At 61.5% G+C, this 18,855-nt stretch overlaps 2 protein-coding genes across 6 annotated transcripts in view; both read right to left on the minus strand.

The window, feature by feature from the left end:
• Positions 1-122: 122 nt before the first annotated feature.
• Positions 123-2,438, minus strand: F2RL3 (F2R like thrombin or trypsin receptor 3). Of its 2 annotated transcripts, none has more exons than XM_054506695.2 (2): positions 1,919-2,438; positions 123-1,602 (listed from the first exon to the last, which is right to left on the minus strand). In XM_054506695.2, the coding sequence occupies exons 1-2, from the start codon at positions 2,019-2,021 to the stop codon at positions 533-535; spliced, it is 1,173 nt and encodes a 390-aa protein (XP_054362670.1). In that variant the 5' UTR covers positions 2,022-2,438; the 3' UTR covers positions 123-532. The 2 variants fall into 2 exon arrangements, with proteins under 2 accessions (XP_054362670.1, XP_064454299.1); XM_064598229.1 differs by having other exon boundaries at positions 1,913-2,428.
• Positions 2,439-7,722: 5,284 nt separating this feature from the next.
• SIN3B (SIN3 transcription regulator family member B) overlaps positions 7,723-18,855 on the minus strand; it is a 36,379-nt gene continuing 25,246 nt past the window's right edge. For 2 of the 4 annotated variants that reach the window (XM_064598243.1, XM_064598265.1), the window contains 9 exons: positions 18,045-18,283; positions 17,134-17,317; positions 14,553-15,156; positions 14,228-14,397; positions 12,365-12,538; positions 12,011-12,103; positions 10,921-11,015; positions 10,487-10,691; positions 7,723-9,659 (listed from right to left, as the gene is read on the minus strand). In XM_064598243.1, coding sequence (XP_064454313.1) covers positions 9,429-9,659; positions 10,487-10,691; positions 10,921-11,015; positions 12,011-12,103; positions 12,365-12,538; positions 14,228-14,397; positions 14,553-15,156; positions 17,134-17,317; positions 18,045-18,283 — 1,995 coding nt within the window. In that variant the 3' untranslated portion in view covers positions 7,723-9,428. The other 2 variants (XM_064598263.1, XM_064598252.1) reach the window with 2 other exon arrangements.

Here is an 18,855-nt window from a genome sequence, read left to right on the forward strand (position 1 = left end):
GCAGCATCAGCCTTGCCTCCGCCCCACCTTGGACGTGAGGGAGCTGGCTGGGCCTGGGAATATGCATTTAACCCCTATATTCATTTTTTTGGTGCTGCTCTAACCCAAAACCACAAAACGGGTGACTTAAAACAACAGAAATTTATTCTCTGACCGTTCTGGAGGCCGGAAGCTTGAGATCAGGGTGTGGGCAGGGTCCACTTCTTTGGGGGGGCTCCGAGGGAGGGCGTCTCAGGCTGCCGTCCCGGCTTCTGGTGGCTGCTAGCGATCGTCCTGTTCACCCCAGTGTCTGCCTTCGTGATCAGATGGCCTCTTCCCCTGTGTGTACCTGGGCCTCTCCTAATAAGGACACTGGTCACAGCAGATTTAGGGCTTCCCCTAGGCCAGTGTGACCGAATTTTAATAACACCTGCAAAGGCCCTATTTCCAGATGAGCTCAGTTCAGGGGCTCCCGGTACACGTGAATCGGGAGGGGGCCCCGCTCGAGCCCGCACGGCGCCCTGTCCACCTGCCCCGCCTTCCGGGGGGGCCGTCACACGAGGGAGGTGGACCGGGTGCCAGTGCCCTGGGCGGCCCCCTCCCTGGAGGCTGCGGAGGCGCCCCGAGCCACGCAGAGCAGCCCCTCCCGCACCTTGTCCCTGAACTCCACAGACACGTAGTAGTAGATGAAGGGGTCCACGCAGCTGTTGAGGGTGCTGAGCGCCAGGCTGGGCACGTAGGCGGCGTACAGGTCGCCCCAGGCGTCCGGGCGCGGGTCCGAGTAGTGCAGCAGCAGCAGGACGTTGCTGGGCACGAAGAAGGCCACGGCCGAGGCCAGCACCAGCGCCGTGAGCCTCAGCGCGCGGCCGTAGCGCGGGCCGCCGGCCGCCAGCGCGCGCAGGGTGGCCCCGTAGCCGAGCAGCAGGCCGAGCAGCGGCAGGAAGCAGCCGAGCACGGCCAGGCAGAGGAAGGCGGGCCGCCAGTAGGAGGCCTGGGCGCCCACGGGCAGCGCGTCGTGGCACAGCACGTGGTCCGAGCGCGACAACCGGAAGGTCTGCGGCTGCAGCGCCAGGGGCAGCGCCAGGGCGCCGGCCGCCAGCCAGGCGGCGGCGCAGAGCCCGGCGGCCAGGCGCCCGCCGCGCAGGCTGAGCGCCCGCAGCGGGTGCACCACGCCGAGGTAGCGGTCCAGGCTGACGGCGGCCAGCAGCAGCACGGAGCCGTACATGTGGCCGTAGAGCGCGGCGGTGGTGGCGCGGCAGGCGGCCTCGCCGAACGGCCAGTGCGGGCCCTGCAGGTGGTAGGCGACGCGCAGCGGCAGCGTCAGGGCCAGCAGGAGGTCGGCGGCCGCCAGGTTCATGAGCAGCATGGTGGAGGGCAGCCGCGGCACCCGGGTGGCCAGCACCCACAGCGCCAGGCCGTTGGCGGGCAGCCCCACCAGCAGGGTCAGCCCGTAGAGCGCGGGCACCAGCCTCGTGGACACCCAGCCCAGCAGCAGGGCCCGGGAGCTGTCCGGGAGCTCCAGGACGTTGCTGCCGTTGTCCTGGAGCTGGCCGGGGAAGCTGCGCAGGTGGGGTGAGTGAGGGGTCTCCCCCTGGGGCCCGCTCAAGGGCCCCAGTGTGCCATCTGGGGGAAAGGGGATAGAGGTGTTGAGAGTCCAGGCGTCACCCCCACCTCCCCCCCCGCCCCCCCAGCCCCCCCGCCGGTGCGGCTCCCGGTGCGGGGGCGGCGGCGGCGGAGGGGGGGCGGGGCGCTACAGTCCAGGCCCCGGCTCTCAGGGGCCCCCAGCTTGGTGGGCCAGAGCTGGACACAGACACCCCAGCCCCGTGGGCTCCGGGCTGAGCTGGAGGACCCCCCTCCCCAATTCCCTGTCTCCCACTCATCAACTCTACTGGGCCTCCCCGCCAGGCCCAAGACAGCGCCCAAGGTCACTCACCATTACCTGCCCCCGCGCTCCCCATCTCGTCGTAGGTGAGGGTGTTCTGGCTGTCATCTTCCAGGCTGAACCCCAGCACCACGGGCCACAGCAGCACGAGGACCCACATGCTGCCAGGGCTGGGCGCCGGCTGCTCTGGACTGCAGCCGCTGACCTCAGGCTTCCTGCCTGGCTGACCCCCCACCCCCAGCTTCCTGAGCGCCCGTGGAGGAGCAGACAGGGCCTGTGAGATAAAGCAGCCCCTGCCCCCACAAGCCCGCGGCAGGCCCGCGGTGTGGCCTGAGGAGGCCTGGGGGCTAGCGTCAGTCAGTTCCACCCGCGGGGGGCCAGGTGCGGGGCCAGCAGGATGCGGGAGGAGGTTCCAAGCTGCACTCCCCGCCCTCAGCCCCCGTTCAGCTCAGGAAGCCTCTATGGGCCAAGTGGCTACTTCCTGCTATCCCGTCCTGTCTGCAGCCCCTGTTCCCATGACAGCCCGCCGGGTCACGAACTCAGGGGCTCTTGGCCCTTCCTGAAACCTCTCCCCACCTCCTGCCTGTGGCTGGCTGGACCACAGCCCTGCCTCGCCAGGTCACAGACCAGAGCACGTGAGCGATCGTCCCCCTCTCCGAGCACCCCAGGTCCTCCGTGGGGGCTGCCTGCCTTGTTGCCTCTTCACTCACACCCCAGCCCGCTCCCCTGGGCGGGCAGGCCCAAAGTGAGGTGCAGAGATGGGAAGGCACTTTGTGAGACCTCCTCAGAGGTATCTGAGGAGGTCTTGGTCCTTGGCCCGGACCCCCAATGCTGACCACGTGCTACCCTGGGGAGCAGAGAGAAGCCCAGCTTCGGCCCCCTTTGGGCCCAAGAGCTCCTTCTGCTCCCGTCCTGGCTCCATCCTCCCCCTGGGGCTCTTGGGAATGGTCATGGCCATACCTCAGCCTGAGAGTGGTGGTCAGGCCAGCCCGGGACAGAGGGCCCCTGAGCCACCCACCCTGCTCTGGCCCCTCCACGACCCTGCACTCAGACGGGGCCTACCGTGCAGCTGAAAAAACACAGAGGGGCTCAGGGGGGAGGGTACGCCTTCTCTGCCTTCTCTCTTCTGCACACAATGCCCTCTGTTGCCCCTCCGGGGGAGAGGCCTCGACCATCCTGCCCTGGGGAAGCTCTGCATGGGGGTTCTTGACCAGTGTGGTCAGGGTTGGGCCATGGTGGCGGTGGGGGAGGGGGCGGTCTGAGAGCAAGGGGACCCTGAGGGGTTGGTGGGGGGTCAGGGAAGAAGAAATGAACTAGGGACGAGAGAAGGGGAGCAACGTCGCCATGTCCTGGTCTGGGAGCCTTAATCTAGCCACACACTTGAGGTCACAGAGACCAGCCAGGAAGTGACCAAGCAGTCCTGGACAGAGTCAGTGCAGCTGAGGGTGAGATGCTAAGGTCCCTGCCCCCAGCCCTGGGTGGGGGACTAAGGCCTAGAGAGTTCCGGCTGGGACAGGGTCCTAGCCAGGAGTCTCCCCCATTTCCGGACTGTTTCCACCGGCACCAGTGACAAATTCAGCCACGCCTATGTCTCTTGGCAGTTCGTGGCCAAGGTCACGCTCAGCGCACAGGGGAACCCAGATGAGGACCCCCTCCTGCCCTCCAGGAGCAGAGCTGGGAACCTGTGCACAGGAGGCTGGGGGGCTGGCAGCTGGGCGACCCTGGGGCAGGGTGGACTGGAGCCCCCCAAGGAGGGTGGTTTGACTCAAGAGTCCCGTGTCTGGGAATCGATGGCAGGCATGCGCACACAGGAACTCGCCCGCACAGGGGTATTCCCCGCTGCACAGAGGCGGGGATGCCGATCAACAGCCCCATCACAGAAACCACCCTGTGCCAGCCGGGGTGGCGGGACCCCGACACAGGAGGTGCAGGGAGACCCACCATGGTGAGGCGCTTTCTGGAGGACGCTGGGGGGCAGCTGCTTTGGGGAGAGGGACTTAGGTGCCTACTTTTCTCCGTGTGGTTTTTTTTGTACTGTTCGAATTTTCTGTATCATCTGTCACTTTCCATAAAAACTCACATTTATTTATTTATTTATTTATTTAGCTCCATGCCCAGCATGGAGCCCAACGTGGGGCTTGAACTCACCACCCTGACATCAAGACCTGGGCTGAGACCAAGAGTCGGACGCTTAACCGACTAAACCATCCAGGTGTCCCCAAAACTCACATTTTTTAAAATGGTAGAATAGTAGTTTTTTTTTTTTTAAACATTTTATTTATTTTTTAGAGAGCGAGCGAGAGAGAAACAGCATGAGAGGGGAGAGGGTCAGAGGGAGAAGCAGGCTCCCCGCTGAGCCGGGAGCCCGATGCGGGACTCGATCCCAGGACCCCGGGATCATGACCCGAGCTGAAGGCAGACACTTAACCATCTGAGCCACCCAGGCGCCCCTAGAATAGTAGCTTTAAAAAGGAGGGAAAATCTGGGCGCCTGGGTGGCTCAGTTGGTTAAGCGACTGCCTTCGGCTCAGGTCATGATCCTGGAGTCCCGGGATCGAGTCCCCCGTCAGGCTCCCTGCTCAGCAGGGGGTCTGCTTCTCCCTCTGACCCTCTTCCCTCTTGTGCTGTCTCTCACTCTCTCTCTCAAATAAATAAAATCTTTAAAAAAAAAAAAAAAAGGAGGGAAAATCTGATACAAGCTCTTCCACAACATGGATGAGGCTTGAGGACATTATGCGGAGTGAGATAAGCCAGTCACAAAAGCATCAAAGCTATATGATCCAGGAAGATGAAGTCCCTCCAGGGGTCAGGTTCTCAGAAACAAGAAGGAGATGGTGGGCTCCAGGGGCTGGGCGCGGGGGTCGGGAGTCCGTGTTTCATGGGGACAGAGTTGCAGTTTGGAAGATGACGAGTCCCGGGGATGGAGGGTGGGGATGGCCACACAACCATGTGAAGGTACTTAAAGCCACTGAACTGGATACTTAGAATGGCTAAATTTTATGTGTATTTTAACACAATTAAAAACTTATTTAAAATAGTGTGTGGGGGGGGAGGGTAATCAGATCCGGGCAGCAGCTAGTGCTGGATTCCTTCAGCTTGCAGCCCCACCTGAACCCCCAGAAGCCCCCGGAGCCCCTCCTGGCCCACCTCACTGTCTCCAGTGTTAGATGGAGGTCAGGGCACCAGTTAGAGACTCCACAAGTCCTTCCAACGTGACGCCTCTCGGGGAACCGTCTTGGTGGAGATTGTGATTTCTTTCTGTTGTAGACCAGATTGTGATTTCTTTCTGTTGTAGACCAGATTTTCCACCTCCTCATGTTCTTTCTGCCTAAACAACTTCCTTTAAATATCTTCTTTTAGTTCAGGATTGTTAGTGGTAAACTGTTGCAATATTTGTCTGAAAAATGCCTTATCTTCCCCTTTCATCTTGGAGGATCTTTTCGTTAGCTATAGACTTCAGGTTGGCAAATTTTTTTTTTTTCAGCAAATTTCCTTTTGGCTTTTCTGAGAAATTAGTGGTCATTTTCAATTTGCTTTTTCTTAACTTTATTGTGTTTGTGTGTGTGTGTATGTGTTTACCTTCTGGCTAATTTTAAGATTTGTTTCCTGATCCTTGATTTTCAGCAAATTGATTATGCTGTGTGTGTGTGTGTGTGTGTGTGTGTTTAACCTGCTATGGATTGGCTATGCTTCTCAGACCATTCTTGGAAAATATTCTGCCTTTGTTTCTTCAGTGATTTTTTTTCTATTACTCTATCTGCAACTCGAAAGAATGCATATAAAACTGCTTGATATTGTCTCACAGGTAATTGATGCTCTTTTCAGTTTTTGTTCAGCCTTTTTCTTTGTGTTTCAGTTTGGATTGTTTCTACTGCTATGTTCAAGTTTTTACTTTTTATTCTGCAGTGTCCAATATGCTAAAGTTATTCAATAAAATTTTCATTTAGCATAAAAAAAAAGTGGATGGGCAAGTGGATGGGCACCCACCACTATGCCTCCATTTCCCCTTATTCCCGGACCGGGCCTCAGCCCGTGGGCAGGGACAGTAACCCACTTCCGGCCGAGAGGAGGGTGCTCTGACTCCGGCCGGCTTTGAGGTCTGGCTCTCCCAACCCCAGATGCCCCGTGTCTCCTCCCGGGGACCTCAGTCCCAGCTACTCCATCGGGCCAAGCACTGGAGCTCAGACAAGGCGCTGGAAGCCCTCGGGCAACCTTCCAGCAACCGTGGTTGTGGAGGTGCTGGGTGCGTTCAGATCTCACCCCATACCTCTGGCCCTCAGCCTCCTACTGGGAGGTCCTACCTACCCCAGTCCCCACCCCGCCCCCTCCTGAGACTGCCTTGAGGTCAACTTGTTGTTCAGAACAATCGGCCTCCTTCTCAGCCAGGACATAAGGGGTAAAGCATGGCTTATACCTTGCAAAAGGTATAACAGAATAAGAGGAGAGAAATAATAACAGAATAAATGTGCATCACACCCCACTGGAAAGTCCTCCCCCTCCCCGCCACCTCCCCAAGCATCACATACCTGCTCCCTCTACCACCCTGGGGAGGGGAGGGCCGCCTACCTGGTCCTGCGGCTCGGCCCCTCCCCAGACTTGAAGGAGGGAGGAAGAGAGGGGCGCGGTGGTGAGGTTGGAGGGCTGCTTTATTTATCAGGCCTGTTCTTCACTGCAGTGCAATCCAGGGCTGCAGACGCGGTGGCTTGGAACGACAGGCTCTTAGGATCTGGTGCCTCCGTGGGTGAGGAGTCCGGGCCCCGCAGGCTGGTCCCCTGCTCAGCGCCTCACCAGGCTGCAGGCTGGGTGTCCACAGGGCTGGGTCCTCACCCGCACTGGTCACGCCCCCTTCCCAACAGGGCCAGCAGGAGACCCTCCCTCCAGTTTCTCCTCCAGCAAGTGACCTGATCACAGCCATAGGCCCCGCCCACTCCGGGGACCCGGTGCCCTTTCCTGTGCCCTTCCCAAAGGCTGCAGCGGCCAGGACCCGCACCCCAGGACACCCCTCCCAGCGCTTCCAACCAGAAGGCCAGTCCTTGGGCACACAGGGCCCTGGGACCCATCCTTGACGTGGGCTTGAGGCAAGGAGGAATCTGGGACAGCACTGAGCCTCATTCACCAAACTCCCCGGGAGCCCCGACTCTCTGGAGGGGGAGGTGTGCAGCACCAGGGGACATCACGTGTGGGGTGCACATGGACGAGGGGTTTCCTGGAAGGTAGCAAAGGCCACTCGGGAGATGGAGGACCGCACCTGGAGAGGACAGGCCCCGTGGGCAGTGCAGTCTCAGCTCAGGGACCTGACTGGTGAGGCCTGGAGGTGGGCACTGGGGGGGAAGTGGGGGGAAAGGCCAGCCAGGAGCCTCAAGAGGTATCCGCTAAGAGGACCCTAAGAGCAGCTGTGGTCTCCCACTTCCTTGCAGGCGGGGCCAGATGGGAGCAGGCCCAGGTGAGTTCAGAAGGGGTGATGACGAAGTCACAGGAGGTGTGCTGAGAGGAAGGGGGCGCCCAGCTGGGAGCAGGGACCAGAGAGCACGGAGGGAGGGTGGCTTTGTGGGGTGGGGGAGGGAAAGACACGGCGCTGGGCAGGCGGAGCAAGCTCAGAGCCAACACCAGTCTTTAAATTGGGTTTCCCACGCACAACACTCAAAGGAAACACCTCTCCGTTCTACTGAAAATAAAAACTGAGTTGGGAATACATTCCAGAAAAGCCTGTGGGTGGGGCGACACCCTGGGGGGCGGGGAACAGGACCCTCCTGCAGAGGCATGGGGTGGTCACAAGGGGGCAGCACTTGAGGTCTGGGAACCCAGGGGGCGCAGGAGCAGATGGGGATCCGCCGACAAGCAAGAAGGACGGAGAGGACCTCATGGAGTTAGGTCAATATTTAATTTTTAACTTTAATGTGCAAATAAATAGAAAAGGAAAACTACATTCAAAACAGCTGCAAAGGAAGTACAAGCCCCAGAACAGAAATTCTTCAAAAACAGAAGAGACGCTCCCTAGAAGCATGCAGGGCGGGGCTTGGCAGGGTGTGGCCCGCACCCCAGACCCACACGGAGGCACGGAAGGGGCCACGGGCTCCCAAGGATGGCGCCGGGAGGTTCTGGTTCAGGAATTCTGGTAAGTTCCCTTCTTACAAAACAAGGATGTGGACAAAGTGCCTGGTAGACTTGAGCAAACAAACGCGGGCTAGGAGACCCTGGGTGGGGCACACTGGCCCTGGAATCACCCAGACTCCGAGTCAAAGGCTTTGCAAACCTTGAGTTCCACAGGTAAACTCCTAGAAAACTTCTAGAAACATGTCTCCACTTCCCAGAACCGCGGATTTGGCACAGCTCAGTTTTGGGAGGGTGAGGGCTGCCGCTGGGCAGAAGGGAGGCTGCACACGGGGATGGTTCTGGGCCCTGCTGTTGGTCGATCCCCTTCTGATGGTGCCAGGAGCCCGGCCAGGGCTTCTCAGGGTGCAAGTATTCTAAAGACCTGGTCCCCGGCCCGAACTGCTTGGCATTCTTGGCACAGAAAACCTTGCACACCTCTGTAGGACAGTTGCCTCAGGCCCTCATGCCCATACCCCGTCCAGGCGGTGGCTGTAGGAAGAGCAATGTCAAGGGCAGGTCTGCAGAGTCCCACGAAGGCGGCTCTCACTACCCAAGGAACCGTGGGACTTGGCTGTTGCAGAAGTTACAACCACTAAGAGAGCTTACGAATAAATATGTGTGTGCATATATATATTTTTCTAGAATGTCCTTCTTAGGTACACGGCCGCACTGCTGGGCCCTCCCAGTGTGGGGCCGCTTGAGCTCAGCGGGAGTCTCGGGCTGAGCCCCCTCCCTTTGAGAGCTCCGAGTGCGGCTGCCAGGTCAATACAGGGTTAGGAGTCTCATTTTTTCCAGAGTGCGGTCTTCTCGACAGTTCTGGTGCTGCCCACCCACTTTACATCTTGACAAAGCAGAATCTCAACAGTTTGGCTGAAAGGGCTCCTCCTGCTTTCAAAGTGACCAAGGACCCCAAGCATCAGCTGGGCCTAGCCCAGGCCCCGACTACCAGATGCTGGCACGGCCCAGCTCGGGAAGTTTCTGGAAGCTTTCAGAACCATTCAGGAAGGACGTGCTTTTCAAGCAGCTCCACCCCGGCCCGACTCCTTCGATGTTGGGGTCTCCTGAACCCCAACACACGCCCCCGCACGGTTCATCACGGACTTTTCCAGACACCGTATGCACAAAAGGACCGGTGGTGCCCCCGCTTGGGGATTTGGCACGTGTGACGGAAGCGGCCCAGCAGGTGCATAAAGGCAATCACTTGCTCCTGGGCTCGCGTGTGGATCCTCCCCCTTCCAGCAGGGAGCGAGCCCCCCGAGTTCAAGGGCAGGAAGGACTCAGGTTTGGCACAGGACGGGCCCAAAGGAAGCAGGGAAGCCGAAAGGGATGGCAGCACGGGGCCACAGGCCAACACAACCCCACCGCTCTCGGGCGCTCGCGGCCTGTAGCAGCAAGGCTGGGGGACGCTCCGCTCCCCTCAGGCTGTTCGTGAGCTCGCTCGGCGCAGCTCCGGGCCGAGGCGGCCGCGGACGGAGTCAGGGCGAGGCCGGGCGGCGGCTGTACTGCACTCGGTAGCGGGTCACCGGCAGCCCGTGCACGTGCGCGGTCTCGCAGAGCGTCTTGCAGGGCACCATGTCCTCGTCCTCCTCGCCCATCAGCCAGTCCTGCACCAGGCCGGCCGCCTCCACCGTCACGTTGTCCTCCAGCCAGCGGCTGTGCCACTCCTCGAAGTGCTGGTGGTGGCGCAGCAGGACCAGGGGCTGTACCTGTGTGTGGGGGGCGCAGGGGTGCAGTCAGGGCAGCCCCAGACGGCCGGGGCCCGGAGCTCGGGGGCGCACCCCTCCCAGGCGGCTGTGGGCAGGAGCCCGGAGCCCAGGGAGCACCCCTCCCAGACGGCCGTGGGCAGGAGCCCGGAGCCCGGGGGCGCACCCCTCCCAGACGGCCAGGGCTCAGAGCTCGGGGGCGCACCCCTCCCAGACGGCCGTGGGCAGGAGCCCGGGGGAGCACCCCTCCCAGACGGCCGTGGGCAGGAGCCCGGGGGAGCACCCCTCCCAGACGGCCGTGGGCCGGAGCCCGGGGGAGCACCCCTCCCAGACGGCCGGGGCCCGGAGCCCAGGGGAGCACCCCTCCCAGATGGCCGTGGGCCAGGGCTCAGAGCTCGGGGGCGCACCCCTCCCAGACGGCCGTGGGCAGGAGCCCGGAGCCCGGGGCGCACCCCTCCCAGACGGCCGTGGGCAGGAGCCCGGAGCCCGGGGGCGCACCCCTCCCAGACGGCCAGGGCTCAGAGCTCGGGGGCGCACCCCTCCCAGACGGCCGTGGGCAGGAGCCCGGAGCCCGGGGCGCACCCCTCCCAGACGGCCGTGGGCAGGAGCCCGGAGCCCGGGGGCGCACCCCTCCCAGACGGCCAGGGCTCAGAGCTCGGGGGCGCACCCCTCCCAGGCGGCCGTGGGCAGGAGCCCGGAGCCCGGGGGCGCACCCCTCCCAGACGGCCGTGGGCAGGAGCCCAGGGGAGCACCCCTCCCAGACGGCCGTGGGCAGGAGCCCGGAGCCCGGGGCGCACCCCTCCCAGGCGGCCGGGGGCGGGGAGGGGCACCTGCTTGGCCCGGCAGAGGGTGCCGCGGCGGTACATGTAGTCCTCCGAGTTGACGATGAACATCATCTTGTGGGTGCTCAGCTTGAAGCGGCAGTCCACGTTGCAGGCGCTCTCCACCCCGACCAGCCGCTTCCAGGAGCTCTTGGCCTCGCCACGCAGGGCGCGCACCTGCTCACACTGCCACCGGCGGAACTTCTTGAGGTTCCTGGGGGTGAGAGGAGGATCTGCAGACTGGGAAATCCTCCGGGCGCTTAAGCATCGGGAAGGCATCCGACTTCCCCGGGTTGGAGAAATGCAAACGGAAGCAGTAGAAACCACCACCCAACCCCTCCCACCAGCAACGCGCGAAACCCAGGCAGGGCCCGGTGCTGCCCGCGGCGGGAGGGGCCTCCCTGGGCCCACGCGGAAGGAAGCGCATCTGTGGGTCCTCTTACCTCTGCAGGAACACGGGCTTCAGGAGGAAGCCCTCGGTGGGCGAGCTGGACGCCCCCTCGGTCCCCACGTACTGCTCCACGTACCGAGCCAGATGCTGTGGGGCCAGAGGGAAGCAGGCCTGTGTTTTCATCCCCACCCCCCAAAGCATTAGGAGAATGGCAGCTAGTGAGGAGCGGACGCATGACGGAAGCCACCAGACGGCGGCTCTGGATGGAGCACTCGTCTAGAGCCATGAGTTCAACAGCTGTGGCACTTCATGCTCACGTGGATGAATCCCGGCCATGTCCCATCCTCTCTGTCCGTCACATACAAGCTCACATGGGGAACCGGGCCCTCACACAGAGGAGCGCCGGGTCTGGGGAGCAGGAACGACATCAAGACACACGCAGTAGGGCAAGGCCAGGGAGGAGCTGGGGATGAGCAGAAGGCAGGGCTTGCAGGGGCCGCCTGGGGCTGGGGTGGGCATGGCCTGCAGTGTCCCATGAGCTTCATCTGCTCGCCACCCTCTAAAAGCCAGACACTCCTCCAGACTCAAGCCTAACCAAACCACATTTGCTGGAAACTTCCGGAAGGGGCAGGATGTGCAGACCCCCGAAGCACGCAGGAAAGGATGCAGTGAGGGAGCCCCCCAGCTGGCTGTGGTGGCGGGGGGGCCTGACCCCGTGAAGCCGGCTGGGGGCTTACAGGCCCCAGGACCCCAGGTGGAACGTGCATCCCGGAGTGCGGACCAGGGCTCTGGGCTTTGTGCACGGGGAGCGCAGGCTCATGCGCCCCAGGGTCTCAGTGACCATGCTGAGCGCGGGCCCAAGTGGGGCATCACAGTGTTGGCGGCAGGTGGGAGGAGCCAGAACACGGTTGTGCGGGGAGGGCGGCCCGGCTCTCACATGGCCTCCTGCCCTGGGACACCCCCACTTGCTCCCCCTCAGGCTTCCAAGGACAGCATTCGGGCTACAAGTGAGGCTTCTCTGGGTGGACATTTGGCAGCCTGTGCTTGGCCAGTGTGTGCCCAGGGCTTGTGGCAGGGGCGCCCACAATGCTGCCCGTGGGACGGCGGGTTCAAGGTGCAGAGCACGGGGCTGAGGTTCTCACCTGGACCTCCACGGGGTCCTCTGTCTGCGCCTCCTCGGTGTCTAGAAGCTCGATGGTCATGATCACCTGCCCTTTGCGCTGGAGGAACATCACCTAGGGAAGAAGGGGGACGAGCAGCTGAAGCCACGGGGAGGGCCCAGGCGAGACTGAAAGGGCGCCTACGACTGCCTTCCCCGGCCTCCAGGGCCCAGTAAGAGTGTGTGGTTATCAGGCAGGCCGGCAGCCACGTCAAGGCCTGGCCCCAGCGCGCCTCCCGCGCCCGAGCAAAGCCGCCGGTCCTCCCCCCTCCCCGTTGCGGGCGCCCCTCCTCGCAGCCCCGGCCTCGTGGGGGACTGAGCGCGGCCCCCACCTTACCTTGAAGCAGTTCTCATCGGCCATGCACCGCTCGGCCTTCCACTGGTAGCTGGTCTCCCTGGCAGCACGCACGCAGCGAGAGGACAGGTTCCCCCCCGCGGCACCCCGCTTCTTCTCGTTCAAGTAGAGCTCCACCACCTTCAGACAGACGTCGTCACTCACGAGGTGGTGCAGCTGCGGGGAGGGAGAGCCAGTGGGCGCCCGGCAGGCCGCCCCCCGGGGAGGGGTGAGGCACAGCTGCCGCCCAGGGAGGAGGTCCGCCAAGTCCATGAGGTGGCCCGGAGGCCGGGGTCCGCCGGGCCGTGCTGGGCGGCCACTGCGCTGGGGACAGGCGGCCCCGGACCAGATGGGAAACCAGCCCAGCCTGGGCGTGAGGAACGCACAGAAAAAGGACCGAAGGAGAAGTCCCCAAAATGGGGGCGGGGATTATCCCAAGGTGGTACCGTGGCAGGTAATTTTCCCTAAGTGTTCTACTATCAACACAATTAAGTCTTGTAATCCCTACAAATGGACTTAAAACCCGCAGGTGCAGGAAGAGAGGGGTAAGGGAAGCAGCTGGCGGCGGCGCCCTGGACAGGCTTCCGCAGTCTCGGGGCCTTCCCCGCCACTGCTTTGTTGAATAAATACAACATGTGGCCACACGTCAATCTCACACGGTGCCTGGCACACGGCAAGGTCCCAGTAAACACCGGCCGCTGTTACTGAAAAGAAGAAATGCTGATCAAACAAGGAAGAAAAGGCAAAGAGCACCAACAGGGCCCCGCAGGCTGCCAACGGAGGCACGGAGGGCCTCGAGAGCATCCAGCCCGCTGGAAAGTGGGGAGCTCGGGGCGAGGGGTCCTGGCCCCTACCAGGACTTGAGCTAAATACCCCTGTTTTTCTAGTTCCTTTTTAAAACAAAACAAAAAACAAAAAAACGAGTTCTACAGGAGACATTTGTGGAAAGGGAAATTAAAAAAAAAAAACAACACAACATTCATCAGAGCGTCCGATCTGGTCCAACCCTCTGGGTGCTACAGACGAGCCTGCTGTCCCCAGAACGGGGGCCCACTGGGGGCAGACTGGACGGCCAGCCCCGGGACGCATGCCCAGCCCTGTAACGGCCTGAACACCGGGGGCTGTCCCTGTGCCAGAGGCCAGGCCGCAGGTGCCTGCCCGTGGGGAGGGCTGAAAGGAGGCAGGGCTGAGGCTGTCCGGAAGACCCACCAAGCTGCACACTTCGGATCTGGGCACGCTTCTGGGGGTGTTTTTGCCTCAAGGACAAGTTTGTAAAGCCTGAAAAGAAATGCCATTTCTAGCAACTGTATCTGGGTGGGAGGGTCAGGACACTATTCTTTCCTCGGCTTTTTTGCTTTCCGGCGAATAGCCTTCCTGGGCAAACAGGAAACCAAGTCAAGCTGAACAACAATAATTCTGGTGGTAACTGAGCAGGACTTACATCCCAGGACCACATCTGCCTCATCTGGGGTTTTGCTGTTTATAATAACGTGACTGATTCACGTGCCTGACTTTCTCTCATGGACACTCAGCTGTCGTGTCTTTTTTGCTATTCTCAGTGATGCGGGTAACTGGCCAACAGTCTCCCTCCAGGAGGAGCGGGCCGTGGTTCCTCACGTGTCGCTACCCTCAAGAAAGATGTGTGGACAAGGAATCGCCAAAAGGTGGCAACGAGCCACACGCCCATCCGCAGGCGAGTGGATGAACCAATGTGGTCCACTCACCGCCACTGCTCTGTTCACGTGATGTCGGTGAATTCTGTGTTACGTGAATCCTACCTCCGTAAGAACAAAAGGAAGGTGCTGACCCTGGGGATGAAGGCAGGGCCTCTCCCAAGGGGCCTGAGGCTGCCCGGCGCACGCTCACCTGCCTGGCAATGCTCTGCACCAGCTTGTCCATGGTGAAGCCCACGTAGGCGTGGATGGTAAACATCTCGCGCAGCGTGTCCTCGTACTGCGTGGGGTCGATGCTGCCCTCCAGCAGGCTCCGCACCATGTCCAGGAAGGCCGGGTAGTACTCCTCCAGCTCCACCTCACCTGAGGGGCGGGGACAGCCATCACCCAGGGCCAGACACTCGCGCGGCCCTCCCACCACAGGCTTCCTCCTACCGGCCCTGATGAGCCGCCCGCGTCCCCGCCCGGCGGGGGGAGGGGAGCACCCGTGCAGCACCCCTGGGGGCCCCAGGCCTTACTCGGCTGCTTCAGCCGCAGCTCCATGGCAGGGTCATTGCCCTTCTCGCGGCGGCCCTCACAGAGCAGCTTCTCCCGCTCCTTCTCGGTCCGGTACTCCAGGAGCTGCTTCTGCGCCTGGCGGTAGATCTTCAGCAGCCTGGAGCACAGGGTCTGGTGGAGGCGCAGGAAGAAGTACCAGTTGTTGTTGGCGAAGAAGAGGCTGTACACGTCGTCCAGGGGCTTGTGCTGCTGTGGCGGTTGCTCGGCGGCCGGCGGCTCGCCTACGGCCCCCTTCTCCTCTGAGGGGCTGCTCTGCGGCCCCGGCGCTGGCTTCTTCCGGTCACCGGGGTCGGCGCTCTGGCCCTGGGGGCTCCCCCGGCCCTCATCGGCAGAGTCCTCGGATGCGCCCAGGTCCAGCTGCTGGGAGAAGAAGAGGCTGGGCACGAACTGGTGCACCAGCTGGTGGATGGTGCCCTGGTCCTCCTTCTGGATGGCTGGCTGCCGCTTCACGTAGTAGCTGATGAGGGCGGCCGCGTCCTCCAGGATCTGCCTGTCCTCATACACGAAGATGAGGTGTGGCTCGCTGGAGGGGGCGCTACGGCCCTCGGAGTGCTGCTCCTGGTGCTGTGGGGACAGGGGGCTATTAGGCAGGAAGTGACCAGCTGGGAGAAGTCCAAGATGGGGGGATGGGGCCAGGGCCACAGGGCTCTAAAGGCATCACACTCTGGTCCGGGTACAGCCCAGTGCCTCCCACCTGCCTGGTCCCGTTCCCCAGCCTACTCCGACCACTGTCCTCTCTGGGTCTAGAGTGATTTGACCTACGGGAGTATGGTCAGCCCTATCACACCTGCCTAGGCCTTCCTGCACTGCTCATGACAGGACCACAGTCCCTGGCATGTCGTCCTGCAGCCCCCCCACACCTGGCCTCTTTCAATGCTTCAGGGGTGCTGAGCTCCCTCCTGCTGTGTGCGGGACCTTTGCACATGCCCCTCTGCTCCCTGGCCCTGGAAAGCCACAGCCCCTGCTCAGTCTTTATCCAACTCGTGACTGCTTCCTGCGAACCTGTAGATGATCATATTCCCTCCAGAATGCCTTGAACTGCCTGCTGAGGTCAGGGCCGACGACGTGCTCTCCCGGGTGGCACCGATGCCCAGCACCAGGTACCAGGCACCAAGGCTGACACACACCCAGGCTCTCGGAAAAGTGAGCGTGGATGCTGTCCCTGCAGGTGGGGAGCTCCCAGGGGCAGGGCTGGGTCTCTCTCACCTCTGAGTGACCAGCCTGCGGTACAGCACTGAGGGGGCTCCTCGAACAGCCATGGAAGGAGTGACTTACAGACAACAGGTGCAGGGCCAGGGCCTTGGCTTTCTGGGGTGGGCGACTCCTGTCTCTTTCCACCAGAGGTCGTGCTCCCCCAGTGCCACTGAATTCTGCCGCAGCCCGAGACCGCCTTCCCCCTACAGGGAGGAGTCCTGAGAGCTGGTGTGCCCAGTGCCTGGCTCTGACGTGACCTTTCTGCTACTGCTTTGTGAGTCCCGTCTCATTTGTGCCACAGACGCCCTCAAAAATCTTTTCAAGTCCTTTCCCTGGGGCAAGTTCCGAGGCACGGAATACAGAACTGTGCTCTGCTAACACCCAACCATGAGGGGCCAACCTCCCTATGCACGAAGGGCTTGCACATGCAGAGCTCACGAGGCTGGTGGGCTGACCTCTGGCCCCAAACAGTGCCCTGTCCTTTCCTCTTGGCCCCTAGGGCAAGAGCGAAGGAACTCAGCGGTGACTGTGGTGGGCCTCATGGGTCACCTCATCAACTCTCATTCTGACGATGTCCCACGGACCCTATTTGGGAGAGTGGGGGTGGCGCTCTCAGGCTTGGACCACCAACTCGAGGATTCAAGTGAGGAAGCTGACTAGCTGCAGGTGGGCCCTGCGGGGCCGAGGGTGGCCCAGGGCAGGGAGGCAGGAGGGAAGGAGCTTCCTATCACAGACCCTTGCAAGTAGCTCACTCCCTGCATGCATTTTTCGATGCCTAAATCCTCGAAGCCTGGCCCCAGCCCTGCCTCAGGTCTGTGGTGAAGGCCCCATGAGCCTGACTGTGCCAAAGTTGGCAAGAAGGCACAGGGCAGTGGCTAGAGGCAGAGCCCTAGGGCCCAGAGCCCTGGTCGCCTGTGACCGACCTCGGCAAATGGCCACCTCTCGTGCCTTGGTTTCATTGCTGCTAAAACCAGGACAATGGTACCGCATCGTAAGGTCTGTGAGCATGAGACAGATGGAACGTTCCTTCTCAGGGTCTACCTGCGCCAGGCACACAGCTGGCAGCAGAGACAGGAGAGCTGAGGTCACCTGAAGGAAGGTCCATCGAGGCCCCGGGGGTAAGCGGGGAGGCGAGAGTCCCCTGCCAGCCATGGCGGAACCGCTACAATCCTCCCCCTGAACCCATTCTAGTCTGTCACAGAAACATCCCCTCCACCCCTACACAGTCCTGCAAGAGAGATGCTGGGGAAACAGAGGCACAGAGAGCCAGCAGCCTGCCTGAGACTGGGAGAGCTGGAGGTGGAGTCGGGACCCCTTGCCCGCTCAGCCCTGCACAGAGGGCCTCACCTCGTCATAGACACTCTCGATCTCGTTGAGTAAGCTCTTGGAGCGAAGGGCCTTGGTGTCGTTCTGTTTGAAGTTTACGGCCTGATGGTCCAGGGACTTGAGATATGCCTTCTCGTACTGCTCCCGCCAGATCTTGTTGAAGCCCTGCTGGGCCTCCCGCCATTCCTCCTCCTTGGCCTTCAGCCTGCAGGGTCAAAGGGGCTCAGCATGGGGACAACCCCGGCACCCACCATGGGCAGCCTGTCATCCACCCACAGGCCCTGCCGCGTGCATTCCAAACTCGGGAAGCCGGCTCCCAGCCTGGGCCATGGGTTCTGTGCTGAAGAAAAGAGGACGGGAGGGAGCAATGGCTCTGTAGAACCAATGTGGCTGGTTTTACAGTTTCTCAAAATACTGCTGCCCCAACACCTCCTCCCTGCCCCGGGCCATGGCACTGCCCACACTCTGGGTAGGTGCTGGATCAACCACGGGGCTCACTCGCTTGACTGCAAGCCCCACAAGAAGGGACTATGTCAGCCTGGCTCAGCTCTACAACCCCAGGGCTGAGCACAGCATGTGGTCAAGGGCAGCCACTTAATAATTAATACCTGTTCACTAGCACAAAAAGGGTCCCAGAACGTACTGCTAAGTAAAAGACAAGCTAGGGCGGTCCTATTTGTGCTTTAAAATAGTAACTTTTCATGTTTAGATAGGATTACGTGCATGGTGGGAAGTTCTAGAAGGACACAGACAATTGTTCAGTTGTGCTTTTCTCTCAGGAGTAGAACAGGCGATGAAGAAAGACTGGAAACCGCACTAAGCCAGCCCGAGGCCCCGGGGACCCCCTCCCGATCACACTGGTGACAAACACCACTAATGAGCTCCCTGGGGACCGCCTGCGGCAGGTGGAGCAGCCAGAATCTGGAGGACACCTTTTCAGGACGACGGGGACGGCAGTGACGGGGTTTTTCTTGAGGCTCTCGATGATCTCTGGAGCCTTGTCGCCGTAAATGCGGTGGATGGCGCGGCGCTGGATCACCTCCGACGTGCCCCCCAGACAGTCATCCAGCCGGAACTTCTCCTGATCTTCAGGTGCCATCCGCGAGAGCTTCTTCTGCACACTTTCCAACACGCGGATCGTGGCCAGGTTGGTCTCCAGGACGACATCTAACTATGGAAAGGAAGGCAGGGGCCGGCTGTCGGGGGGCAGCGGGGCCCTGGGGACTGGCCTGGGTCGGCAGAAGAGATGTGTAGACAGAACTGATCAACTTCTGTGTCTCGGGGGTGGGTGGGGGGATGATGGATGCCAGGCCGTGGAGGCCCTGAAGCGGCTCCAGGGGCCAGAGCAAGAACGGCTGGTTACGGGGCTGGGGTCCGACCCTGGCAATGGTGCAAGCCAGACGCCCACTAAAGAAGACTTGTGGGCCCCTTCCCACTGCACGAACATCCAGTGGCTAGAACACAGGTGGACCCATCTGAGGAGGGAAACGGTCCCCGGGCGGACCCACTTCACGGGCAACAGCGGCAATAAGGGAGGACTCGCGGTACTCACAGCCCTGGGGAAGACTCTCCAGGGCACGTGCTGATGGGGAGCCAACCCCCAAAGGAACACACTGTGTGATTCCACTTATGACAAAGTGACAGAGCTGGAGGGTAAGTGAGTGGTTGCCAGGGGTCGGGAGGGAGGTGGGGAGGTCCATCAAGGGCAGCAGGAGGGATCCCAGGGGTGGGGGAGCGGTGGAG

The sequence above is a fragment of the Mirounga angustirostris genome, unplaced genomic scaffold (assembly GCF_029215605.1).
Source record: "Mirounga angustirostris isolate CCGP_5_RB_7025 unplaced genomic scaffold, mMirAng1.0.hap1 SCAF_1, whole genome shotgun sequence".
Taxonomy (NCBI): domain Eukaryota; kingdom Metazoa; phylum Chordata; class Mammalia; order Carnivora; family Phocidae; genus Mirounga; species Mirounga angustirostris.